Source organism: Antedon bifida, chromosome 7 (genome assembly GCF_963402885.1).
Source record: "Antedon bifida chromosome 7, ecAntBifi1.1, whole genome shotgun sequence".
NCBI classification, from domain to species: domain Eukaryota; kingdom Metazoa; phylum Echinodermata; class Crinoidea; order Comatulida; family Antedonidae; genus Antedon; species Antedon bifida.
Window position 1 is genome coordinate 26115399 of NC_136232.1, and position 27440 is coordinate 26142838.

Here is a 27440-nt window from a genome sequence, read left to right on the forward strand (position 1 = left end):
TTACTACTAATATGTACTAATAGTGCAGGGAAATTTGCGAAAAATGGTCGATTTTCGACCTTTTTTATTTTTGGGCATAACTAGTTACTATGGCTCTATGACCCTTTTATTTTTCGATAAAACTATGTATATTATGGCTCTATAAGTTGTTGTAAAGCAATATATGCGCACAAATAGCGATATTATCGCATAATTATTGAATTTTAAAAAGTCGATATTTTGGGCATTTTTCGAAAAAATCCCTGTACTATAATAAAAGGGAAATTTTAGAAAAATGGCCAATTTTCGACCGATTTATTTTTTGACATAAATGGTTACTATAGCATAATAAACATGCGCAGAGTCGAATAATGGGTTCTGCGCATGTCAATTATGCTATAGTAACCATTTTTATCCAAAAATTAAAATGTCGAAATATGGCCATTTTCTGAAAAAATCCCTGTACTATAGTAAGGGAATTTTTCGAAAAATGGCCAATTTTCGACCCTTTTATTTTTTGACATAAATGGTTACTATAGCATAATAAACATGCGCAGAGTCGAATAATGGGTTCTGCGCATGTCAATTATGCTATAGTAACCATTTTTATCGAAAAATAAAAATGTCGAAATATGGCCATTTTCTGAAAAAATCCCTGTACTATAGTAAGGGAATTTTTCGAAAAATGGCCAATTTTCGACCCTTTTATTTTTTGACATAAATGGTTACGATAGCATAATAAACATGCGCAGAGTCGAATAATGGGTCCTGCGCATGTCAATTATGCTATAGCAACCATTTTTATCAAAAAATAAAAAGGTCGAAATTTGGCCATTTTCTGAAAAAATCCCTGTACTATAGTAAGGGAATTTTTCGAAAAATGGCCAATTTTCGACCCTTTTATTTTTTGACATAAATGGTTACTATAGCATAATTGACATGCGCAGAGTCGAATAATGGGTTTTGCGCATGTCAATTATGCTATAGTAACCATTTTATCGAAAAATAAAAAGGTCGAAATTTGGCCATTTTCTGAAAATATTCCTGTACTATAGTAAGGGAATTTTTCAAAAAATGGCCAATTTTCGACCCTTTTATTTTTTGACATAAATGGTTACTATAGCATAATTGACATGCGCAGAGTCGAATAATAGGTTCTGCGCATATCAATTATGCTATAGTAACCAATTTTATCAAAAAATAAAAAGGTCGAAATTTGGCCATTTTCTGAAAAAATCCCTGTACTATAGTACAAGGAATTTTTCGAAAAATGGCCAATTTCCGACCCTTTTATTTTTTGACATAAATGGTTACTATAGCATAATTGACATGCGCAGAGTCGAATAATGGGTTTTGCGCATGTCAATTATGCTATAGTAACCATTTTATCGAAAAATAAAAAGGTCGAAATTTGGCCATTTTCTGAAAATATTCCTGTACTATAGTAAGGGAATTTTTCAAAAAATGGCCAATTTTCGACCCTTTTATTTTTTGACATAAATGGTTACTATAGCATAATTGACATGCGCAGAGTCGAATAATAGGTTCTGCGCATATCAATTATGCTATAGTAACCAATTTTATCAAAAAATAAAAAGGTCGAAATTTGGCCATTTTCTGAAAAAATCCCTGTACTATAGTACAAGGAATTTTTCGAAAAATGGCCAATTTCCGACCCTTTTATTTTTTGACATAAATGGTTACTATAGCATAATATACATGCGCAGAGTCGAATAATAGGTTCTGCGCATATCAATTATGCTATAGTAACCAATTTTATCGAAAAATAAAAAGGTCGAAATTTGGCCACTTTCTGAAAAAATCCCTGTACTAAGTACTAAGGGAATTTTTGAAAAATAGCCAGTTTTCGACCCTTTTATTTTTTGACATAAATGGTTACTATAGCATAATAAACATGCGCAGAGTCGAATAATGGGTTCTGCGCATGTCAATTATGCTATAGTAACCATTTTTATCCAAAAATAAAAATGTCGAAATATGGCCATTTTCTGAAAAACTCCCTGTACTATAGTAAGGGAATTTTTCGGAAAATGGCCAATTTCCGACCCTTTTATTTGTTGACATAAATGGTTACTATAGCATAATAAACATGCACAGAGTCGAATAATGGGTGCTGCGCATGTCAATTATGCTATAGTAACCATTTTTATTGAAAAATAAAAATGTCAAAATTTGGCCATTTCCTGAAAAATCCATGTACTATAGTAAGGAAATTTTTCGAAAAATGGCCAATTTTCAACCCTTTTATTTTTTGACATAAATGGTTACTATAGCATAATAAACATGCGCAGAGTTGAATAATGGGTTCTGCGCATGTCAATTATGCTATAGTAACCATTTTTATCGAAAAATAAAAAGGTCGAAATTTGGCCATTTTCTGAAAAATTCCCTGTACTAAAGGGAATTTTTCGAAAAATGGCCAATTTTCGACCCTTTTATTTTTTGACATAAATGGTTACTATAGCATAATTGACATGCGCAGAGTCGAATAATAGGTTCTGCGCATATCAATTATGCTATAGTAACCACTTTTATCAAAAAATAAAAAGGTCGAAATTTGGCCATTTTCTGAAAAAATCCCTGTACTATAGTACAAGGAATTTTTCGAAAAATGGCCAATTTCCGACCCTTTTATTTTTTGACATAAATGGTTACTATAGCATAATATACATGCGCAGAGTCGAATAATAGGTTCTGCGCATATCAATTATGCTATAGTAACCAATTTTATCGAAAAATAAAAAGGTCGAAATTTGGCCACTTTCTGAAAAAATCCCTGTACTATAGTAAGGGAATTTTTGAAAAATGGCCAGTTTTCGACCCTTTTATTTTTTGACATAAATGGTTACTATAGCATAATAAACATGCGCAGAGTCGAATAATGGGTTCTGCGCATGTCAATTATGCTATAGTAACCATTTTTATCCAAAAATAAAAATGTCGAAATATGGCCATTTTCTGAAAAAATCCCTGTACTATAGTAAGGGAATTTTTCGGAAAATGGCCAATTTCCGACCCTTTTATTTTTTGACATAAATGGTTACTATAGCATAATAAACATGCGCAGAGTCGAATAATGGGTTTTGCACACGTCAATTATGCTATAGTAACCATTTTATTGAAAAATAAAAAGGTCGAAATTTGGCCATTTTCTGAAAATATTCCTGTACTATAGTAAGGGAATTTTTCGAAAAATTGCCAATTTTCGACCCTTTTATTTTTTGACATAAATGGTTACTATAGCATAATAAACATGCGCAGAGTCGAATAATGGGTTCTGCGCATGTCAATTATGCTATAGTAACCGTTTTTATCGAAAAATAAAAATGTCGAAATATGTCCATTTTCTGAAAAAATCCCTGTACTATAGTAGGGGAATTTTTCGAAAAATGGCCAATTTTCGACCCTTTTATTTATTGACATAAATGGTTACTATAGCATAATAAACATGCGCAGAGTCGAATAATAGGTTCTGCGCATATCAATTATGCTATGGTAACCAATTTTATCGAAAAATAAAAAGGTCGAAATTTGGCCACTTTCTGAAAAAATCCCTGTACTATAGTAAGAGAATTTTTCGAAAAATGGCCAATTTTCAACCCTTTTATTTTTTGACATAAATGGTTACTATGGCATAATAAACATGCGCAGTTGAATAATGGGTTCTGCGCAAGTCAATTATGCTATAGTAACCATTTTTATCGAAAAATAAAAAGGTCGAAATTTGGCAATTTTCTGAAAAAAATCCCTATACTATAGTAAGGGAATTTTTCGAAAAATGGTCAATTTTCGACCCTTTTATTTTTTGACATAAATGGTTACTATAGCGTAATAAACATGCGCAGAGTCGAATAATGGGTTCTGCGCATATCAATTATGATATAGTAACCAGTTTGATCGAAAAATAAAAAAGTCGAATTTTGGCCATTTTCTGAAAAAATCCCTGTACTATAGTAAGGGAAATTTTCGAAAAATTGCCAATTTTCGACCCTTTTATTTTTGACATAAATGGTTACTATAGCATAATAAACATACGCAGAGTCGAATAATAGGTTCTGCGCATATCAATTATGCTATAGTAACCAATTTTATCGAAAAATAAAAAGGTCGAAATTTGGCCATTTTCTGAAAAAAATCCCTATACTATAGTAAGGGAATTTTTCGAAAAATGGTCAATTTTCGACCCTCTTATTTTTTTACATAAATGGTTACTATAGCATAATAAACATGCGCAGAGTCGAATAATGGGTTCTGCGCATGTCAATTATGCTATAGTAACAATTTTTATCGAAAAATAAAAAGGTCGAAATTTGGCCATTTTCTGAAAAAATCCCTGTACTATAGTAAGGGAATTTTTCGAAAAACGGCCAATTTTCGACCCTTTTATTTTTTGACATAAATGGTTACTATAGCATAATAAACATGCGCAGAGTCGAATAATAGGTTCTGCGCATATCAATTATGCTATAGTAACCAATTTTATCAAAAAATAAAAACGTCGAAATTTGGCCATTTTCTGAAAAAATCCCTGTACTATAGTAAGGGAATTTTTCGAAAAACGGCCAATTTTCGACCCTTTTATTTTTTGACATAAATGGTTACTATAGCATAATAAACATGCGCAGAGTCGAATAATAGGTTCTGCGCATATCAATTATGCTATGGTAACCAATTTTATCGAAAAATAAAAAGGTCGAAATTTGGCCACTTTCTGAAAAAATCCCTGTACTATAGTAAGAGAATTTTTCGAAAAATGGCCAATTTTCAACCCTTTTATTTTTTGACATAAATGGTTACTATAGCATAATAAACATGCGCAGAGTCGAATAATGGGTTTTGCACACGTCAATTATGCTATAGTAACCATTTTATTGAAAAATAAAAAGGTCGAAATTTGGCCATTTTCTGAAAATATTCCTGTACTATAGTAAGGGAATTTTTCGAAAAATTGCCAATTTTCGACCCTTTTATTTTTTGACATAAATGGTTACTATAGCATAATAAACATGCGCAGAGTCGAATAATGGGTTCTGCGCATGTCAATTATGCTATAGTAACCGTTTTTATCGAAAAATAAAAATGTCGAAATATGTCCATTTTCTGAAAAAATCCCTGTACTATAGTAGGGGAATTTTTCGAAAAATGGCCAATTTTCGACCCTTTTATTTATTGACATAAATGGTTACTATAGCATAATAAACATGCGCAGAGTCGAATAATAGGTTCTGCGCATATCAATTATGCTATGGTAACCAATTTTATCGAAAAATAAAAAGGTCGAAATTTGGCCACTTTCTGAAAAAATCCCTGTACTATAGTAAGAGAATTTTTCGAAAAATGGCCAATTTTCAACCCTTTTATTTTTTGACATAAATGGTTACTATGGCATAATAAACATGCGCAGTTGAATAATGGGTTCTGCGCAAGTCAATTATGCTATAGTAACCATTTTTATCGAAAAATAAAAAGGTCGAAATTTGGCAATTTTCTGAAAAAAATCCCTATACTATAGTAAGGGAATTTTTCGAAAAATGGTCAATTTTCGACCCTTTTATTTTTTGACATAAATGGTTACTATAGCGTAATAAACATGCGCAGAGTCGAATAATGGGTTCTGCGCATATCAATTATGATATAGTAACCAGTTTGATCGAAAAATAAAAAAGTCGAATTTTGGCCATTTTCTGAAAAAATCCCTGTACTATAGTAAGGGAAATTTTCGAAAAATTGCCAATTTTCGACCCTTTTATTTTTTGACATAAATGGTTACTATAGCATAATAAACATACGCAGAGTCGAATAATAGGTTCTGCGCATATCAATTATGCTATAGTAACCAATTTTATCGAAAAATAAAAAGGTCGAAATTTGGCCATTTTCTGAAAAAAATCCCTATACTATAGTAAGGGAATTTTTCGAAAAATGGTCAATTTTCGACCCTCTTATTTTTTTACATAAATGGTTACTATAGCATAATAAACATGCGCAGAGTCGAATAATGGGTTCTGCGCATGTCAATTATGCTATAGTAACAATTTTTATCGAAAAATAAAAAGGTCGAAATTTGGCCATTTTCTGAAAAAATCCCTGTACTATAGTAAGGGAATTTTTCGAAAAACGGCCAATTTTCGACCCTTTTATTTTTTGACATAAATGGTTACTATAGCATAATAAACATGCGCAGAGTCGAATAATAGGTTCTGCGCATATCAATTATGCTATAGTAACCAATTTTATCAAAAAATAAAAAGGTCGAAATTTGGCCATTTTCTGAAAAAATCCCTGTACTATAGTAAGGGAATTTTTCGAAAAACGGCCAATTTTCGACCCTTTTATTTTTTGACATAAATGGTTACTATAGCATAATAAACATGCGCAGACTCGAATAATGGGTTCTGCGCATGTCAATTATGCTATAGTAACCATTTTTATCCAAAAATTAAAATGTCGAAATATGGCCATTTTCTGAAAAAATCCCTGTACTATAGTAAGAGAATTTTTCGAAAAATGGCCAATTTTCAACCCTTTTATTTTTTGACATAAATGGTTACTATGGCATAATAAACATGAGCAGTTGAATAATGGGTTCTGCGCAAGTCAATTATGCTATAGTAACCATTTTTATCGAAAAATAAAAAGGTCGAAATTTGGCCATTTTCTGAAAAAAATCCCTATACTATAGTAAGGGAATTTTTCGAAAAATGGTCAATTTTCGACCCTTTTATTTTTTGACATAAATGGTTACTATAGCATAATAAACATGCGCAGAGTCGAATAATGGGTTCTGCGCATATCAATTATGATATAGTAACCAGTTTGATCGAAAAATAAAAAAGTCGAATTTTGGCCATTTTCTGAAAAAATCCCTGTACTATAGTAAGGGAAATTTTCGAAAAATTGCCAATTTTCGACCCTTTTATTTTTTGACATAAATGGTTACTATAGCATAATAAACATGCGCAGAGTCGAATAATGGGTTCTGCGCATGTCAATTATGCTATATTAACCATTTTTATCTAAAAATAAAAATGTCGAAATATGGCCATTTTCTGAAAATATTCCTGTACTATAGTAAGGGAATTTTTCGAAAAATTGCCAATTTTCGACCCTTTTATTTTTTGACATAAATGGTTACTATAGCATAATAAACATGCGCAGAGTCGAATAATAGGTTCTGCGCATATCAATTATGCTATAGTAACCAATTTTATCGAAAAATAAAAAGGTCGAAATTTGGCCATTTTCTGAAAAAAAATCCCTATACTATTATAGTAAGGGAATTTTTCGAAAAATGGTCAATTTTCGACCCTTTTATTTTTTTACATAAATGGTTACTATAGCATAATAAACATGCGCAGAGTCGAATAATGGGTTCTGCGCATGTCAATTATGCTATAGTAACCATTTTTATCGATAAATAAAAAGGTCGAAATTTGGCCATTTTCTAAAAAAATCCCTGTACTATAGTAAGGGAATTTTTCGAAAAACGGCCAATTTTCGACCCTTTTATTTTTTGACATAAATGGTTACTATAGCATAATAAACATGCGCAGAGTCGAATAATAGGTTCTGCGCATATCAATTATGCTATAGTAACCAATTTTATCAAAAAATAAAAAGGTCGAAATTTGGCCATTTTCTGAAAAAATCCCTGTACTATAGTAAGGGAATTTTTCGAAAAACGGCCAATTTTCGACCCTTTTATTTTTTGACATAAATGGTTACTATAGCATAATAAACATGCGCAGACTCGAATAATGGGTACTGCGCATGTCAATTATGCTATATTAACCATTTTTATCGAAAAATAAAAAGGTCGAAATTTGGCCATTTTCTGAAAAAATCCCTGTACTATAGTAAGGGAATTTTTCGAAAAATGGTCAATTTTCGACCCTTTTATTTTTTGACATAAATGGTTACTATAGCATAATAAACATGCGCAGAGTTGAATAATGGGTTCTGCGCATGTCAATTATAATAGTAACCATTTTTATCGAAAAATAAAAAGGTCGAAATTTGGCCATTTTCTGAAAAAATCCCTGTACTATAGTAAGGGAATTTTTCGAAAAATGGTCAATTTTCGACCCTTTTATTTTTTGACATAAATGGTTACTATAGCATAATAAACATGCGCAGAGTCGAATAATGGGTTCTGCGCATGTCAATTATGCTATAGTAACCAGTTTGATAGAAAAATAAAAAGGTCGAATTTTGGCCATTCTCTGAAAAAATCCCTGTAAGGGAAATTTGGCCGATTTTCGATCTTTTTAATTTTGGATTTAACTAGTTACTATGGCTCTATAAGATGATGATAACACTATATATGCGCTTATTTGGAAATATTATCGCATAATAATTGAATTTTATAAAGTGGCTATTTTGGCCATTTTTCGAAAAAATATCATGCATAATTCTAATAAACAGCTAAATTATTTAATAACATAAACTTTTATTTGATATTTCTTGCAAATATAATAGCTTTTAATAGTAGTGGAATTGATAGGGTTTATTTAAGACCACCATCTTAACACCGCTATATAGATTTGAGATCTCTGTACAACGAGGTGCACAAAACACAAGGTATATACAAGGTACAGTTTGTGCTACTCTTAAATATAAAACACTAGACCCAAGGCATTAGTATTATTATTCAGATAATATTATAAACAGGATTGTTGCGTAGCACTGTATATAAATCATAAATTATAGAAATGGTACTCATTTTTCAACATGATATTCCGTGGTATAATGGATAATACCCGACCTGCTGGTCGGGTTTGCAAAGTTCAAATCCAACCAGATACATTTCTTCATACAAATAAAACCGGTTCTTCAGTTAAATAAGATACTTTCGATTCGATTACGAGATCATGTTTAAAAAATGAGCATGGTTACATTGTGTTTTTTAAAACCTTTTTCACTCTTTCACCAAATTCAAACTATTATATTTAATTTACTAAACTGTTCCTTTATCCCTAAGCACACCTTAAAAGATTCTTTATGAAAATAAAATATTTAGAACATTTTTTCTTTCACAAAAACCTCTAATCAAGGTTATATAATGTTAAGGCCATCCTAACAAAATCACATTCTGTTTTTGACCCTCTGTGTTAATTACAATTCATTCACATAGTAGGTTAACAAAAATAAAATATTGCCTAGTAAAAGGAACAAAATATAATCTATTATATAATTTAGAATATTATATTATTAATAAGGAACCAATGAAAATACTGTAGTCACACTAATCTCAGATTAGATCCCAGAATGCATCATGCACAATAAGTTATTGGTTGTAAAATTAAAGCCCTGTTTACACTGCGATTTAGATCCTATAGCTGTAAAGCATCCAGTTGATTACCGTCTGAAACCGCCCAACCTTCTAACCCCATTTACTTATATAACTTTATTTCACGAGGGTAATAGCTACCAACTGTACTAACGCAGTACAGCTGACTTCAGGAGGCCTCAACTCTCAGCCTTGCTTTTTTCTGGAATTTTTCAAGTTTCTATCAATATTGTACAAGCATATAAATATCAAAATATATATATAAAAAAAATAAATCAACGTAGCTGGCTGCAAAGCAATAATATATAATTTTACATAGCTACCCATGATGCACAGCTCAAATTACCCACAATTCATTCCAGATAATCTATTATTACGTTAATAAAAATGAATAATATTAAATAAATGAACTGAGTTGCGAATCATAAATGATCAACGTTTTGCTAAATCAGTATGTTTGCAGCTTTGAATGATTGCAAAGGGTGTTACACAAACACAGGTTCTTGTTGTTCTCTATTGCTAGACTTAGAACTTGTACTTGTAGAACTAGGGCACGGGCTAGGACTTTTGCTACTCATCGGAAGAATAGGGCAAGGATGCGGGTGGCCTCCTTCGTCGAAGAACCTCCGAAACGTGAATTCAAAGAACGCATGTTCTGGGTGTTTTCCATTCTTCGGCCGGCCGTAGAAATAATCAAATTCTTCTTCTTCGCTCGAAGAGTTGCCGTGATCCGATGAAGGTATCGGGTCAAAGTTCTGAGTATCCATCGGAAAGTTGATTGGAGGAAGATGTGGCGCTTTGGTATGTCGGATATTATTGGCAAAGTCTATGGAATTGAAGAAAGCGTGTTGTTTTATCTCGTCCGCTCCGCCTCTTCCTAGTCGGACATCGTCTCCATTACATAGATTTAAGATAAGGTCCACTGCTTCGTAACACAACCCTGCCTCGTGTGGAATTCTAAGAGATTTCTTCCAAGAAATTACCTGTAAAAAGTATAGATATTAATACCAAATGGAAGTTTTGAGGGGTTTACATTCTCGCACCATCCCCTCTTTTGACAGCTAAAATGACATGTATATTTGTGCATATCACCACCATATTTGTGCATATCACTACCATATTTGTGCATATCACCACCATATTTGGGCACATCACACTTTTTGCCACATAAAGTTTGATAGTGTAGACAGACCTTTAAGTTTTTCTATACTCTATACATTTATCTCATTCTTAGTGTCCTTACCTTCCTTTGAGTTTCCCCCGGTGTCTCAGCAAGGAATGGAGGTTGGCCAACCAACATCTCGTACATAATGACCCCTACACTCCACCAATCACAAGCCTTTGTGTAACCTAATACAATAAAAACATATTATAATAAGAGACAAGATAGTGGGCCACCTGTAATGAATATTTTTTTAGAAGAAAAAAACTGAATAGATGTATTTTGTTGGTAAACTTGTTAACATTTTCAGTTGGGGGAAAATGGCAAAATCAGCACTGTGGTCATGTTACAAGAGATTATCTGATAAAACTCCTAGAAAGTAGGAAGCCTTTTGCCATTTTCCTCTTGATATTGATACTTGATTGATATTGTTTGGTGTTTGGAACAAAAATAATTCAAACATTGTACTTATGTACCAAATATAATGATAAATAAATACACTGTCTGTACATACCTTCCCGTAACAACACTTCTGGTGCAATATAGTTTGGCGTCCCTACCAGTGAATGAGCTATGCACCGCTTGTGTTGTTTACGTCTTTCTAACGTCTTTAAGCCTTTTGATCTCACAGGATGGCCATACTCTTCACCACAACTACACTTGTCATCTCCCCAGGCCTCCGATGGTTCCATGCTGTCTTGACGTGCATGCGTTCCAGCTGTAAACATAATTATGTTCAAATTTAAAATGTTGAGAGATTTCACATTGCATTCATAATTGTGTTCTAGGTAACGAGATTGTTAGTATGTTGAAATGTTCATGGTTGTTGTGTTCATGATTGTGAGTGTTTTTTGGTCACCCTCCATAAACAAAGTTCAAATTCTGAAAATACTCACTTACCCTTTTGGTAGTACTTGGAATCGTGAGTCCACCGGAAGCCAGTACATAAGCCAAAGTCTGTCAACTTAATATGACCATCTCGGTCAATTAAAATGTTATCGGGTTTTATATCACGATGTATAAAACCCATACAATGTACGCTCTCTATAGCAAGCACCAGCTCTGCAATGTAAAACCTAGCAAGATCCTCACTAAAAATACCAAACTTAATCAATAAGCTCATTAAGTCGCCACCAGGAATGTAATCCATGATAAAATACAGATTGTTCTGATCTTGAAACGAGTAATATAAACGTACTACCCATTCGTTGTCGGCCTCCGCTAAGATATCTCTTTCGGCTTTTACGTGTGCAACTTGGTTACGCTTGAGCACCTCTGATTTACGTAAAGTTTTCATTGCATACAACGCTTTAGTGTCTTTTTTTTGCACTAAGGATACTTCACCAAACGCTCCTATTCCAAGGGTTTTGTGAACTTTAAATAGATTCTTTGCCATTTTGGCTCGCTTCAGTCTTATGTAATTGGATTCTTTTTGATAAAGCATCCGTCTCATCTGCTCCTGCGCATCCTCGCTTAAACCGACGCGCGCCATTTCGGTCTCGAGTTGCTTCCGTCGCATAATTCGTTGTTGATGCGATTTCATAATGTTCTCAACGTGTTGCTCCATATAAAACTTGTATGCTTGCGGTGAATAGCTTTTTAATCGTTTACCAGAAGTTTCGTGAAATGTTTTACGCTCCGGTTTAGGCGACTCGATTCTTTGTTTTCCTGCGATTTCCTCATCATCTTTAGTTTCTCCTTGATCGCTATGCATTGCGGTCAACGGAGAGTTACGTAAAGACGGCGAATCGGATCTCATTGAGCTTTGTGTGCTTTGTGTACTCTGTGTGCTTTGCGTACTTATGGTGTCTGGCGACACACCCCTCGTCGGTGGCGGTTCGTTAGGTGCGTGAGCCGTTTGTAATACAGGCTTTGATACAATATAACTATTAGTTTTGTATTGTGTTATTGGCGAGTTATAAGGCCCAGGAGAAAAAGTAGTTGTGGTTGTCGCTGTTGCAGGGATAGGAAGATTTGAAACAGCGTTTTCAACTTTAGTTGTAGTAGTGTCTGGCAACCTGTAAGCCGGTGGTGATGGTCTCTCATTCTGTTCGATGTATTTAGACCGCTGCTGTATGCCTACATCGTTTGTTTTCTTGTCTTGTATACTGCGCTCATAGCTTGGAGGTGGCTTAACACGGTTTGAATGTCCCACATAATACTGGCTAGATAAATGAACTGATGGCGGAGTCATGCTCACCTGAAACGTGCTTAAATAACTATCGGGCTTAGCTAACGCTTGACCGGCAGTTGAGCCGGGCGAGTAACTAGCGGGTGAGTAGCCTGCCGGCGAGTGCTGCGATGACCTCGGTATATTACTATATGGACTATCAAGTATTTTTTCTAAGATAGTTAAATCCACATTTTGATGTTTGTTTATAGACTGCGATACAGACTGTGAAATTGTCGTACTATAAGGTCTTTGCCTCGTGTGGGAATCACTTGTATAATAGTTCGGTTGGGGATAGTCACGATTAGGTTGTTGAAGACGCCCAGCGCCCATGCTACCAAGATGGGAAGGATGCGGCGGAGGAGGAGGTTGTTCAACATACATATATCTATTTGGAATGCTATCTAAATCGCTATTGCTTCCAGGAGCGTACAAACTTTCAATTTGACGATGATTGGATCGCAACGGCGGTTGATGACCGATTCCTTGACTTGTGCGAACTTCTCCGTTTGAAGGGGGAGGTGTCTGCCCTCTGTATTGCACCGAGTTTGACCAATCCAACGCACCTTCGTACCGTGTGCTATAACCCGGTTTTGGGTCTGTGGGCACATGTTTTGTAACGTTATTTATAGGTACTCTTGTGCCTTCACGTGAAGGATATTCTGGTGACGGTGAAACTATGTGTGTTCTATCGTCTAAACTTGTTTTATTTTGCAAGTACGCACCATCTGCAAAGAAAAGAGTAAAAGCAATCATTTTCAAATTTCAATGACAAAAATCAATAAATAAACATGATTTAAAAAAAAAAAAATTTGAAATAAAGGAAATGAAGTAAAATACATGCTTCACAAATCAAATATTTAAAAACCTTGACAAAAAAATACCTGTAAACAAAAGATCAATAAGTTTTAGAATTATGTATATTTTCATATTTTAATGTACTATGTGATTTTATTAAAAATGGAGAAATAAATTAAATTAATTAAGTAAAATACATGCTTCACATATCAAATATTTAAAAACCTTGACAAAAAAAACACCCATAACAACACTTACTTGTATGTTGTCCTCCAAAATTAGATTTGCCATTATAAGTTATTACACTTTTAGCAGGACGAACAGTAGCATTAGACTAAAAAATAAATACATTTTTATAGTTATTCAAATCATCCTCCTGTCATGGATTGTGAAAACATTTTTAATTCAGTAATTGTTAATTGCATATTTACGAGTTGGCACTATAAAGCTGTCTACTGTACATCATCAAACTTTATGTGAAAAAAAAATTTAATGTGCCCATGTATGGACATGATGATTTCATATGACTACCATATTTGAGCATATCACTACCATATTTGGGCATATCACTACCATACTTGGGCATATCACTACCATATTTGGGCATATCACTACCATATTTGGGCACATCACACATTTTTGTCAAACTAGTTTGATAGTGTGGACAGAGCTTAACTTACATTATCGAGCCTTCTTGTGGAATTGCTTATTTGTCCATTAGGGATACCCTTTGAATGCGAGTTAAGATCCGCTCTAATACGTTGTAATGCATCATGATTGCTATGACGACTAGTGTTTCTCATTGGTCGTCCCTGTTGCGGTTTGCTATTACCGGTACTTGAATCCGATTGGTCAGTATTTAATTGTAGATGATTCAGACTATGTTTGATATCGAGGAGCATTTGACGGTGGTTGCTAATGAACACTTTTTCAGTGTTCTGTTGCATCCTTCACACTGCTGCCCGCCGCCGCCAGATACAATGTTCACAGTTAGTATCACACTACAGTGTCATTTTTATCCTTTCACAAACAAACTGATAGTCTTTAATGAGGCCATGTTGAACAATTACCCTGCAATGATAAAGAAGACATGTTTGTAAATACACAGTAATAAGGAATTGTACTTTTCAGTTTTCCACCCAGCTGACTAATTTTAACGTAGCACCCAAAACAACTTCAGGTACCAGCAAGTACTGTACCATTTTTTTCGATCCACTCGTAGCTTTTTTGATGCCAATTAATTAATAGACTTCTCTAGCTACTCGCTGCATAACATAATATTATAAAATATATATCTTGTATTAATGTATAATAAAATGAAAAACTCATTAAAACAATACCACATGAAATTCTAATTAATAAGACGTTTGTGTGACATTGAAAATGAAAACAATTAATTTACATAATATTTGTCAAAACGTATGGATGGAATTTAGAACAATGTTGATCATCCATCCTAACTATATTATTATTTATTATATTTTAGGGACCTTAGACTGCCATGAATTAATAGGCTATAGGGAAAGTGGGTACCCATTGGTCCATTTATATGTAGGCCCTCAGACCTACTAGGCCTACCTACCTAAGTTCCTAATCAACAATTAAAAAAAAACATGGGCAAAAATGTTTCCCTTTTTTGTTTTCAAAAAGGAAGTGTTCAAAATGTTTTAGAACATATGTATATTCTTGATATAAGAAATATAATTTCTATTTATCAAATTTTTGATTAAGAATTTACTGAGACCAAACCCCAAAACCGCAAATTCTAGGCCCAGTAGTAGAGGTTGGTATACGTAACCCAACCTACCACCACCACCAAATGCATGGATCGCCGACAACAACCACCCCCACCAAGCTAAAATCACAAGCGTAAAATCAATTTTATAACACGAAATAAAAATTATAAAATATACAGTAAAATTTTAAAAACATTACTAAATGATTCAGGATTTCTATTTTGTCAATTCTAACTTTATAAAACACATTTGTCGACTTATTTCACTCACATTCTTGATGTTTTCGATACGACGAAAAAACTTCACTTTAGCTGACAATCCTCCATTTTAATGATGCCTTCTGGGAAATTCCACAGGTAGTGAGAATTGGCCGCGATCACATTCCATTCCATTGTCGTGTGAACGCTCTCTATTATTGTATTTGAAAACAAAATATTTGTAACAAAATAGCGCCACCACAATGTATTCAATGCGAAAACCACAACAATTTTTGTTTATGAATCAGGCGGCATACTTCCGTCTAAATAAATAATATTATTTCAATATCCGTCTAGGCCTACTACTGAATATTGTGACATAACTATTGTTGCAAAAAGCCTCGCAGGCCTCCGTTTTTCCGTCCTAAACTCCTAATAAATGTTCTCATTTACAATAATTTTATTTGAGATACAAACAAATATTAAATCAATTCAAATTGATACATCATTATTATTTTTATTCATCCGTTCATTTTCAATAGTTAATTTCAAGAGGAGGAAATGTTTTTTCCCCTATAGTTATATATAATAACAATAGAATTGTCCCACAGGTTTTCCGGAGTTGGTTTTATATTATGATCAACTGTTTTCGAATAAATCGGCAACGAAACGGAACAACCAATTACGTAACGCGCGCCAGGACTGATGACGTATAACGTGCCACAAGTTGACCAATCACTGAGCAGTATCACCGATCGTGGCTTGTTATTGGTCAAATTACTTGCGTTGCGTCATGGGAAGAACCAATGGCGGGCTTCCTTTTTCATTAATTTTAGCTTCAGAAAATTACTGAAATAAATTAGTGCTGTATACTGTACTATACATTTACTAATTATCTCATAAAATGATAAAATAATGAGAAGAAAATAATTATTAAAAATGTCAATATTTATTAAATCATCCTTATTAGGAATGATGACAACTTAGTGGCATATTTCCCATCGTAAAAACACATGTACATACACATTCCACTTTTCATTAATAAATTAGTTCCATGTATCCGTTCATATTCATATTTCTTGGCCTAACAACCTTGTATGACGGAAGAATTCGAGGTGACCTGATTGAAGCATATAAAATTGTTAAAGATTTCGAGGGTGTAGCCAAGGATGACTTTTTCCAAATGAGAAGTAACATTAGCAGAATTACTGGAGGGCATCACCTGAGATTTTTCAAGCCTATTTTCCATAAAGGATTGAACTGTAGAAGACATACCTTCTCGCAACGAGTAATAAACCATTGGAACAGTTTACCAGCCGACGTTGTCAATTCTGAGACCACTAATACCTTCAAGAATCGCATCGACACAATGTAGTTGATATGGGGTTTAAAAAGGCACATCGCCTAAACTTTCCCATTATAACTAAACTAAACTAAACATTGTACTGAGTACATCAGGAGACTTTTCTTACTATTTGGAGTTTCCAAAGTGTGTTCGGTACTTCTTACCCAAATTGTCTTTCTTGATTCAGACCCTGTATACATAAATTACTTTTAAATTGGTATTATTAAGTTAATGATATCGTCATTCTCCACCCCCCACCCCAACCCCTAACTATTTTGAAGGGTCACCATGGATATATTCAGTTCTCTGAATTAATATAAACTTAATGGCTCAGTTTACTGTTCATATGTTTAACCCATAAACTTGTTTATTGTTTCATGCTTTTTTTTGTTGATCATAGTTCATCAACTGATGCTTTAAAATTCAGCAGAGAATTACAAATAGTTGTAAGCTTGTTTCCCAATAGTGATGCAACGTAACACAATCTACGCAACTTAAGAAAATGTTCTTCCAATAACTGTGTTTGCCCCCGCCTGCATGAAATAAAACCTCGCTAGTGGAAACCACGCTTTAGCAACAAATAAACTCAAGATCAAAATCACATCAACTGTCAATATTGTTCCTAATGTGTATCTTGCCAAGACGACGTGGAGTTATGTCAGATTTCGGCATTGGATCAATTTCTGTATCAGTCTTTCCTTTTTCCATATCTTCATCAATCTTCTGATGTCGCATCATATTACCCAGAATGCTCTCCATCTTTGCTGTCCGCTTCCGTCCACTTCCTTGTGCTTTGTCACCTTTTTCGAAAAAAAAAACAAACATAATGTATTTAATGTTTATTTATTATTATTTTGTAGTAAAATCAATGTAAGTGTTCTAGTACTTTAAACGACACATACGAAACAGTCATTCTAATCTTGCTGAGTAAGCACGTGGAGATTCCGAACGAGATCGCAGAGACATCTTACGTACCTGTATTTCTACGAGGAGTTATCTTCACTAGCGTGGTCTCTTCTTCAAAGTCATCAAAAGCAGTTGGTTCTTCTTCTCTGTATGAGGAACAACAAATTAAACAAATAAAAATGTTATATTTATTAAAACAATATAAATTATTATATTAAAATAATGTGTGTGTATTTATTATTTTTAATTTGCAAACAAATACCACAAAATAATGCATACTTTTCTTCTGGAACCACAACTTCTTCTGTCACTATTTCTACAGCTTTTTCTTTCTCCCTTCGTTCTTGCTCTAGATCTTTTCTACCAGGACATTTCCAGTTCAGTTCCAGCACACCCTTTTTGTCCAACTCTTCATAGAGTTTAATGATCACATCTACAGGTGGTTCCCATAATCTTTTCCTCCTTTTTATATCAACCTCCTTTCCTTCAGACTCATCTTCACTTGATTCTATCATCCAATCATTCGATTCTTGTTTCTTTTCTTCTTTAATTTCTTCTTTATTTTCTTCCTGTACTTCACACTTCTCTTCAGTCACATCCATCTTTTCATCTTCTTCAATATTCTTAACTGTTTCTTTGTCATCGTTTATTTGTTTATCACTTTTATCATCTGGTACAGGGACATCATTATCTTTATTTTCTGTTATCAATTCTTTCTGTTCACTACCACCAACCTCCTCTTGTTGAACAGTGTCTGTATTTTTATCTGGTTCGGTGGATTTTAAGTCTGTGACTTCTTGTTTGACACCATCTTCTTCCAGTGCCATGCTGATATCTTTAGTTGTCAAAAACTAAGAAATTTATAGATTCAACTATGAAATTTACATATCTGGTGTCTGATGTACAGTATCTGTAAATAAGGAAACGTTTATTTTCATTAATTTATAAGTAGAATAGAAATATGACAAACAAAACTAATTCAGAAAAATAAAGTGGCCAGAAGATTTTTTTTTAATCAATGTATATATTTAACGATTTAAAGGCCTACTTAAAAGTACTAATCTATTGGTTGGTTTGTTGATTTTCCTACTATTACAGTGCTAGGCCACGACATACAATGCATGCTCCTCCCCCACCTGGCACCACCAGGCGGCAGTGTTCGTTTGCTGGCTCGTCGGAATTCACAAATCAAGGCCTAGAAAAGTTGTCATCTTTCACAAGCGCTAATTATTATTACTTACTCTAATACGTTTATGAGTTTATATTTTTACAATTCAACAACACAGGATCTCAACACAGGCTTGGAATACAATATTGTAATATTTAAGGTAACATTTATTTATTTAGTTTCACAAAACATAACAAACGTTTCAAACGTACTTTTTTGTGATACCGCCCTCAAACATGGATACCAAATTGGTGTCGTGGGCTGGTCTGTTGTTGTTTTTGTGAGAGTTGTGTTTTTTTCAAGCTCATCATCATCATTAAATTATCATAAGTAAAGAGGGGTTTTTTTTGTGTTTTCCTTTTGGTTTGTAAATATGATGCAATAATAATTCTAGGCAGGCATGTCGTACAAATAGTAAACCTCTGGGACTTTTAATTATGCCTTTAATTTTAACTAACTCAACTGGCTAGCTAGGCCTAAAAACTGCTGGTAGATTTAGGCCCTAACTAATTCAGTCGAGAGGGAGCGATATTTACAGCAGTCTAGTACTAGACTACAGCAGCTGGTTAGGCCTAGTTAGGTCTACTGTGCCGGGAAATTCCCGTTCCAAGCATTTCATTTTTGGAAGGGAGATATGAACCCAAAAGAGTGACCCAACTTACACACTAATGGTCTCTATATTTATTAATAAAGTGAACAATAATTAAAAAAAAACAAATAAAATATTTATTTGTTTTCATATTGAAATGCAGTTAACAACAACAGTATGCAGGTAAGATCGAGTTTCACGTTTACCAGTTGTTTCAACTTCAGACTAAAACAAACTGACGCAACCTGTCTCACCTGGCTGCTGGACCAAGATGGAGGCTAAATCCATGAAGAGAAAGACATCTGAAACAGTCACTTACGATGATGGAAAGAAACCGAAACCAATTGGTGGTATTAGCATCAACCTCTCTGCCAAGCCTGCAGTGCCTAAAGTAAGTTGATCTGTTTTGCCTTATTCTTTATCATTCAATCATATTTCTCTGTTTTCTTTCCCTTCCTTTCATTACAATCATGATATGGTCAATATCAAGCCGTCATCTCATTTTCTCATATTAACATACTAACAAACGGCTTATTCTTCAAGGTGAAATTAGTCTCGCCAAGTTTTACACCAAAAGTGAGTAACTTTACTTGGCAATACAGTACTTAAGCTCTGTCTACACTATCAATCTAGTCTGAAAAGACTTCAAATAAAAAGACTTAAAAAGACTTCAAATAAAAGAAAGTGTGTATAATTATTAAATTATTTTATTAATTCATCTTTTATCTGTATGATTTATTGATATGATAACATTTTGTCTTGATTTCTTAAAAGGTTAACTTAGTCTCAGCAGATTCTACGAAAAAGAATATGCAGATAACGATGACAAAGAAACCGAATCCAATTGCTATGAAACTAGGTTCTCAGGTAGGCTTTTGAATTATGAATGTGCAGAAGTATATGTTCCTTTTATAGAATGTAGTGTCAGTTCCTGACCTCAGTAGCAGTTAAACATATTTACGTCTATTGTTTGTAAAATTTTATTTTTTTCAGAAACAAAAGGAGCCAGATCCCTTGCCACCTGTACAAAGCTCTTCGGTTGCTGCAGCTTTTAATGAAGACAGTGATGTAAGATAATATCTAACTACTAATGCTAATAGCATGCCAAAAGCAATTGAAGATTTTTTTTTACTGCGATTCCGTACAGAGGCTTTTGTAACTTCCATGTTCTGTTTCCCAGAGTCCAGTACCTTGAATGGTATGATAGGCAATCTATTAACTATTCTCTGAATTATTTTAGGAGGATGTTGAAGAAATGCCAAAATCAGCAAAAATGAGGATGAAAAATATAGGCAGGTAGGTCAAAATACAGAACACTTTATTGGTCTCGCATGATATACAGTAGTGCTTAAATATGGTAGTGATATGACATCACCATGTCCATATATGGGCGCATCACATATTTTGTCACATAAAGTTTGATAGTGTAGACAGAGCTTAACATAATGTAAATGTTGACAATGACCTACTTGTTGTTTTTAATATAGAGATACTCCGACGTCTGCTGGACCAAAGTCATTTAACAAATCCAAAAGCGGGTTTCAAAACACATCTCGTAACTGGGAACGAGAAATAGATGAAGTGGGCAAACAGCAACATGAAAAAACCCATAACACATGAAAGAAATAAAAACTAGTGTTGTACTCAATGTAAGCACACCCGACACTTGCCCGACACTTGCCCGTTGCTGCTGGATTTAAGAATGTCGTTGGGTCTACTTGTTACCATTTGCCCCGTTGCATGCACTCTTTGGTGTTGAGTATTGTTCAAAGTATGTCAGTATGTGGAACTAAGATCTATTGATTTGGCTCGAAAGAATAAATTATTACGGTATTTATTGTTGTCAATAGTGAAAAGTCAATTCTATATCTTTTCCAGACCACTGGGCTGGTTAGCTGTAAATGTTACTAGCCCAAATACACTACAGGAAATAATGGGGTACAATTGTTAAGTTACACTACTGCATGCTTTTCACTGGTACACACTGGCTGACTAGCCCAGTGGTTTAAGTACACAGTGTACAAATGACTAGCCCAGTGGTTTAACTACACAATGACTAGCCCAGTGGTTTAACTACACAATGACTAGCCCAGTGGTTTAACAAGATTGATTCGTTTCCAGAAGATTGAAACCAAGTAAATGCATATTTCATTTGCCATTTTAGCTCCTACATCATTATTTAAACACTTATGAAAGCTAATATAATAATACAACTAAAATATTGTATATATCAATAAACGATTGTTATTATGGTATGGAATGGTTTTTGTCTTGCCTCAATGTTGGTGCCTATACATTTTGAAAGTGGGTTTGCGTATCGCGTGGAGATAAGGTTGAGTTGGGAATACGCCGCGAGAAGAAAAATAAATGTGATTCTTAGTCATGGAAATTTGGTGCTTTAATTTTAAATTTTAGGAAGAAGTTTAGAAAGTCGAAAGAAAGTAAGCCTAGTACGTCATACAAAAACGACTAAATAAGAAGTTAAATTGAAGATAAAAACGCTTTTCAACAATCATTCAAATTATTAGTAAAATAAAAAATAAAGTGTAAACAAAATGAAATACCTTTATTATTATTAAAATAAATAGAACCATCTAATAAACAATTTAATTATATCAGACCGACGGGAAACACACTTTAGAAGCCACTAAAAACAGGATGCTGAGCTCTGGAGATCGAAGGTTTATCTGTTCCACGCCCCTTACAGAGAATATATACATTAGTCCAGTACTGTTGGTGTTTGTCGCGGCCAGACAAAAGATCAAAGGACTGTTACGAGTTGGCAAGGCCGCGCTCTGCGTCCTGTTGTCAGATGGCCTTGGTTGAATCACAGATATTAAATACACTTATCTCTACTCTAATATCTCTGTTTCAATAAAAACGCACAAGATTTAAATTATTTATTTGACTGATGAAAAATGATAATTGTATCAATATATAGGCTACACATAATAGTTCCATAATCCCATTATAATAACTTTGACCCAGTTATTGGCGACCCAATTATAGATGGCGTTTTAACAAAATAAATGACGCGCTTGGCGTATGTATCAAATTACGGATTAATAATAATAAATGCCATTTTGGTTATCGGCGTCCGTTCGCATTCGATGTAATTTTATTTTCTTCTCAACAATATCACATTTAAATATGTCATTACCGTCTACTAACGCTAAAGGAGAGTTTGTGAAAGCAGATGGAGAATTTACAAAGTGGATTACAGGTAAGATGTTACTCCTAGTCCCTGGGTGTCGTGGTACCTGGATGAAACGGAAGTATAAGAATTGGTTGTATCCTGCTGAGCTCTGCGCGATGATAAGCGAGTCTGGGCTTTGGCTGATGAGTGTGTGTGTTCTCTTTCTTACTTACCAATGGAGAAATTTCATGATATTTAAAATATAATGGATACAGTACCAGGAAAATGAATGAAACATAGTTTTATGAGGAATTGCCGTATTGCGATGACAATAATATAGATATTAAAACAGCCTTGAGAAAACGGAATTTCCAGAAAAACGGAACGGAAATGACCTAGAAAAAGTTCAACTAGCAAAAGTGCGTCAACCTTTTGTAGTATTTAAAATAATGCGGGTTCTACAAATACAATGGTGTAAATACAGTTAATTAAACAGTTACTATGGAGGCGCATTACCGTATTATGGTTTGAAAAAAAATGTAAATTTAAAGCAAAACTTACTTAAATTGTCTGTCAGACACAATGGTTTTTGGTTAAAATTAAACGTTTCTTTTGTCTTTTTATATTAGTGAAATAGTTATCATAATTTTTTTTTTTTACAGAAATGAATAATGAAATTTATTAAAACTACAAAATGGCCTATTTAAAGTCTGATTTTATTAATCTTCATTTTAATGTTTTTAGGCGACAATACATCTTTAAGTTAAATTAAATTATTTGTATTTAATTTGTTTTCGTATATTTACAGCGGATGGCAGCAGTGGATTCAAATCTGAACGTGACCGTTATCACCTCTACATTTCGTACGCCTGTCCCTTCGCTAGTCGCTGTGTTGTCGGTCGCAAACTCAAAGGCCTTGAGGACGTTATCTCTATGACTAGCGTTGATTACATCAGACTGGATCCAAATGGCTGGACTTTTACAGACCAGGTATGAAAATCCATAAAGTCATTTTTTTCTTTTAAAATTAAGAAGTGCCAAGGATTGCTAAGGATTCACTTATCATTGTACACACACAGGACACACAAGATGCTCCTACATAAACAAAGTCCATCTAACAGGATTTGAACCCAGGACTCTGGTGTCGGTAGCTGAGCACCCATAACCACCCAGCAAAAACGTCCAGCACAAATAAATAAAAGCTATATTATTATTACAACACCACATACTTTACATTGATGTGCAGATATATTTAAATTATAAATGCATGAGTAAATACACCAGAAAATTATGTAGATATTGGATTCAAATTGCTAATTTTTATCATTTTTCCCCAATTTTTAGAGACCAAAGTGTACACTTGATCCACTGTTTAATGCCAAATATCTCAGAGATATATACTTGAAAGCCAACCCAAGTAAGTAGTGGCACAGTAATAGAGATAACACAACCTAACCTTAATACAGTATAATATAAATATGTTTTAATACCTACCCTGACAAGACCACACAATTTGTTGCACCCATAATGCATTTCTTCCTTCATGATGTCCATAGCGAAGTCCACAAATCTGTTTTTAATGTTGGGGTGCTGGAGGGGTAATATCAGGGAAGCAAAAAACATCTCCAACTGTGTTTCTGAGAGTACCTGTACAGCGCAAGGGAAGTTGTAGCTTAAATACACATTTAAGAGGTTTGACGTTGAAAAATGCAGGGACCATCCCCATTTAGGAATATGTCTCCCATCTTCCCCCACCACTATTTAAGGGAAATGGGGGGGGGGGGACAATTAGATTTGAGGCATAATCCCATAAATTAATATATCATCTTATTTTTGCTGTAGATTATACTGGTAGAGTATCTACACCAGTTTTGTGGGACAAAAAGGAAAACACCATCGTCAGCAATGAATCTGCGGACATACTGCGAATGTTTAACAGCGAATTTAATGAATTTTGTGCAACAGATGAACAGAAGAACCTTGACCTCTACCCGAAATTGCTGAGAGGCAAGATCGACGAGGTCAACGAATGGGTTACTCCGTAAGTATCGCAACCATTTAATTTTTTTATATAATTTTTATTTAAATTTTTACTAAATGCGTGCCAAATAAATGAATTCTACAAAATTATAGAGTAAAAAGTTTGTGAATATTCTTTCTAAATTTATAAAAAGTCTCTATTGCTTCGCTTTGAATACCTAGTGCCACCGCAGGAGTTTTTTATCCCATAAATTCCAGTTCAAATTTATATACAACACGCCTAAATGTGCCAAAATATATTTCTAGAACCAGACTTCAAGTGTTTCATTATTATATGCTTTTCAAATACACCTTTTTTCTAAATTCATAGAATATTCCGATATTCATTCAATATAAAACTATGCAAACAGAAGTCAGCCAAAGGCTGAAACATTCTGCAATAACAAAGCAATATAAAGGGGATAACACACAGAAAGACAAATAGAATACTAATACTATATTGGTTTTTGTTTTCTTTGTTTTGTACAGGAATGTCACTCAGGCTGTCTACAAAGCTGGTTTTGCCACAACTCAGGAAGCCTACAATAATGGCGTTAAAATCCTATTTGAAAATCTTGACAGGGTAATAAAATGAATTGTACATTTAGTGTTGGATTTATAAAAAGAAAGAGTTTAAACAAATTAATAAAAATGGGAGAGAGTTCATGCCAACATGTAATGATATATGCAGTTAGCACCAGGTTAATTTTGGCCTTCTCAGGTCTCAGAAAAAAAAAAGATAAACCTTTTAAATTGTATACATTTTGTTACAGGTTGAAGATGTGCTGTCAAAGAATCGTTACCTAACAGGCGATACATTCACTGAAGCCGACGTCCGTCTATTTAACACTCTTGTGAGGTTTGACACCGTTTACGTGGGCCACTTTAAGGTCAGTTAAACTGAATCATATTAAAGCTATGTCTACACTATCAAACTTTATGTGACAAAAAATGGATGTCATAGCACTACCATATTTAAACATATCACTACCATATTTGGGATAGTGTAGACAGAGCTTAATAACTTGTTACTCAAAACTCAAAAACTATTACAGAGATGTAATTATTATGTTTGAACACAGAAAATTTTACAAATAAAAAAGCTACTATAGTATTTTGATCCAATGGCAAAGGGTCAATAATCTTATAAATTATTTTGACAGTGTAATAAAAAGAGAGTGATGGATTACCCCAATATGTGGGGTTATACAAGAGAGGTATATCAGATGAAGGGCATGGCAGACACAGTGGACCAACAACATATCCAAGAACATTATCAGGTAAACATTTACATCTAATTACACAAATTTGTGCCATTATTTAAGCTGTATACAATGTGTGTTTGCTATGGAGAATATTTGTGCTCGTCAGACTATGTTATTCAATTTTGGACACCCAGCACATGATCCTTTTTTTAACTAACTTTTTTATATCAATCTTGGACAGACAATTAATATTATGTTAGTGCTCAACCGTTTAAAAAGTCCTGGATCCACCCCGACTAAAGACAAACTGTTTATATTACAGGCTAGCCATAGACACATTAACCCAAATGGCATTGTAGCTATTGGACCAGAGCTGGACTTCAATGCACCGCACGGCAGAGATAATATGGTTGCGAAATAGATCAACATGCACCCTTTGTAATTATTGCTACATAGTTAGTACAATATTGCAAAATATACTGTATAAAATATAGGGATGCCAAATAATTTTTTAAATAAAGTATTTTTACCAAAAAAATACTACCTATCTTTACCTCAATATGGACTGGGTGGTTTTCTTCAATTCAAGAAATCTGTTTAGAATGGAACATGCAATACATGGGTAAAGACACCCATCATTAGATCTAAAAAAACAAGATCTGAGAAATCTATACAGTATCCAACGAAGAAAACAGGTTGACGGCCTCTTTGATTATTATTATATTATAGTAGAGGAAATTGAACTGAATATCAATAGAATGTTTATCTGAATACTAAACTAGATAATACAGTAGTTAAGATATCAACCAAAGTGTGTAATGTTTTATAACTTGCCTTTTTGTACACAGTAGATAGTATACTGTAGTAGGCTATAGTATTATGGACAGCTTGATATTTACAATTCTAAGATAAAAATGCATTTATACTGTAAACTTCAGGGTATGTGATGGTTCATTTTGTAAAGTAGTTTTAGGTACAGCTATTTATTCAAGCATATTTATTTGTGTGAATATTTCACCACAGTATTGTTCGTTTCTTTACATGTTCTGTATTTAGTAGCATACTTTGTTGGTTATTAAAATATACCAAACAATCTACTGTGTTGTCTACTGTACATACTGTACTTACCAAATAAAACTGGATTTCACACGCCATTTAAGTTGCTTGCCCGGAGAAAAAGGAACGAATTAGTAGCGATGGATCAAAAAGCCATTTCTTAAATCGTACAATTTTTTTCTTTTGTCTAATCGCACACATAAATTAGCAACGTGTTGTACACGATGCTAGTACGCTATGGCTGGTTACTGCGCATGCGCTGGTTCGGGATCTCAGTTTGCACCGAACGTAATATGAAATAAAATCAGCAGTGAGCATGAAGGACCTCGCTTGACAAATAACTGAATTCGTATCGATGTGAAACCACACTCAACTCTCGCGATATTTTTCTCAGGCCACCGGACCGAATCCAGGCGCGATGCGCAAGTAGCTTTATCCAGGAAATATTTGGTTTGATCAGTAAATACAGCTGTAGATGTGGACAGTAATATCTGCAACTGTGTCATGTGCAGCTATAGAAACATGCGTATAGCTAACGTAGAAGTTCAGGTTCTAGACTGCCATTTATTCATAGAAAGAAAATGTTTGGCACATATGGCATGTCATAGAGCTGAGCTCTATATCCAGCTACAATACATTATTACTATCAGACAAATCAAACACA

The 27440-nt window shown here is 34.0% G+C and overlaps 4 protein-coding genes across 13 annotated transcripts in view; 2 read left to right on the plus strand and 2 right to left on the minus strand.

Annotated features, from left to right (window-relative positions):
• Positions 1-8417: 8417 nt before the first annotated feature.
• LOC144847410 (uncharacterized) lies at positions 8418-15503 on the minus strand. 3 transcript variants are annotated; one of them, XM_078703754.1, is made up of 8 exons: positions 15391-15476; positions 14100-14490; positions 13678-13753; positions 13058-13349; positions 11352-13021; positions 10966-11169; positions 10533-10639; positions 8418-10272 (listed from the first exon to the last, which is right to left on the minus strand). In XM_078703754.1, the coding sequence occupies exons 2-8, from the start codon at positions 14364-14366 to the stop codon at positions 9775-9777; spliced, it is 3114 nt and encodes a 1037-aa protein (XP_078559880.1). In that variant the 5' UTR covers positions 14367-14490; positions 15391-15476; the 3' UTR covers positions 8418-9774. The 3 variants fall into 3 exon arrangements, with proteins under 3 accessions (XP_078559880.1, XP_078559879.1, XP_078559878.1); XM_078703753.1 differs by having other exon boundaries at positions 11352-13349; positions 15426-15503; XM_078703752.1 differs by having other exon boundaries at positions 11352-13349.
• Positions 15504-15914: 411 nt separating this feature from the next.
• LOC144847461 (PEST proteolytic signal-containing nuclear protein-like) lies at positions 15915-21620 on the plus strand. Of its 6 annotated transcripts, XM_078703840.1 has the most exons (8): positions 15915-15924; positions 19073-19134; positions 19585-19751; positions 19904-19936; positions 20135-20227; positions 20354-20428; positions 20601-20656; positions 20848-21620. In XM_078703840.1, exons 3-8 carry the CDS (start codon positions 19632-19634, stop codon positions 20978-20980), a joined length of 510 nt encoding a protein of 169 aa, XP_078559966.1. In that variant the 5' UTR covers positions 15915-15924; positions 19073-19134; positions 19585-19631; the 3' UTR covers positions 20981-21620. The 6 variants fall into 6 exon arrangements, with proteins under 6 accessions (XP_078559966.1, XP_078559970.1, XP_078559965.1 ...); XM_078703844.1 differs by lacking the exon at positions 15915-15924 and having other exon boundaries at positions 19043-19101; XM_078703839.1 differs by lacking the exon at positions 15915-15924 and having other exon boundaries at positions 19047-19134.
• Positions 16270-27440, minus strand: part of LOC144847454 (uncharacterized) — a 76675-nt gene continuing 65504 nt past the window's right edge. The window contains exons 1-4 of one of the 3 annotated variants that reach the window (XM_078703830.1): positions 18845-18984; positions 17883-18454; positions 17673-17749; positions 16270-17497 (exon numbers count right to left, since the gene is read on the minus strand). In XM_078703830.1, the coding sequence (XP_078559956.1) occupies positions 17301-17497; positions 17673-17749; positions 17883-18430 (822 nt within the window). In that variant the 5' untranslated portion in view covers positions 18431-18454; positions 18845-18984 and the 3' untranslated portion in view covers positions 16270-17300. Of the gene's footprint in view, positions 17498-17672; positions 17750-17882; positions 18514-18844; positions 18985-27440 lie in introns of those variants that run through there. The other 2 variants (XM_078703829.1, XM_078703831.1) reach the window with 2 other exon arrangements.
• Positions 22431-26817, plus strand: LOC144847450 (glutathionyl-hydroquinone reductase YqjG-like). The gene is made up of 8 exons (XM_078703824.1): positions 22431-22583; positions 23305-23486; positions 23841-23913; positions 24339-24537; positions 25005-25098; positions 25289-25405; positions 25679-25795; positions 26043-26817. The coding sequence occupies exons 1-8, from the start codon at positions 22436-22438 to the stop codon at positions 26139-26141; spliced, it is 1029 nt and encodes a 342-aa protein (XP_078559950.1). The 5' UTR covers positions 22431-22435; the 3' UTR covers positions 26142-26817.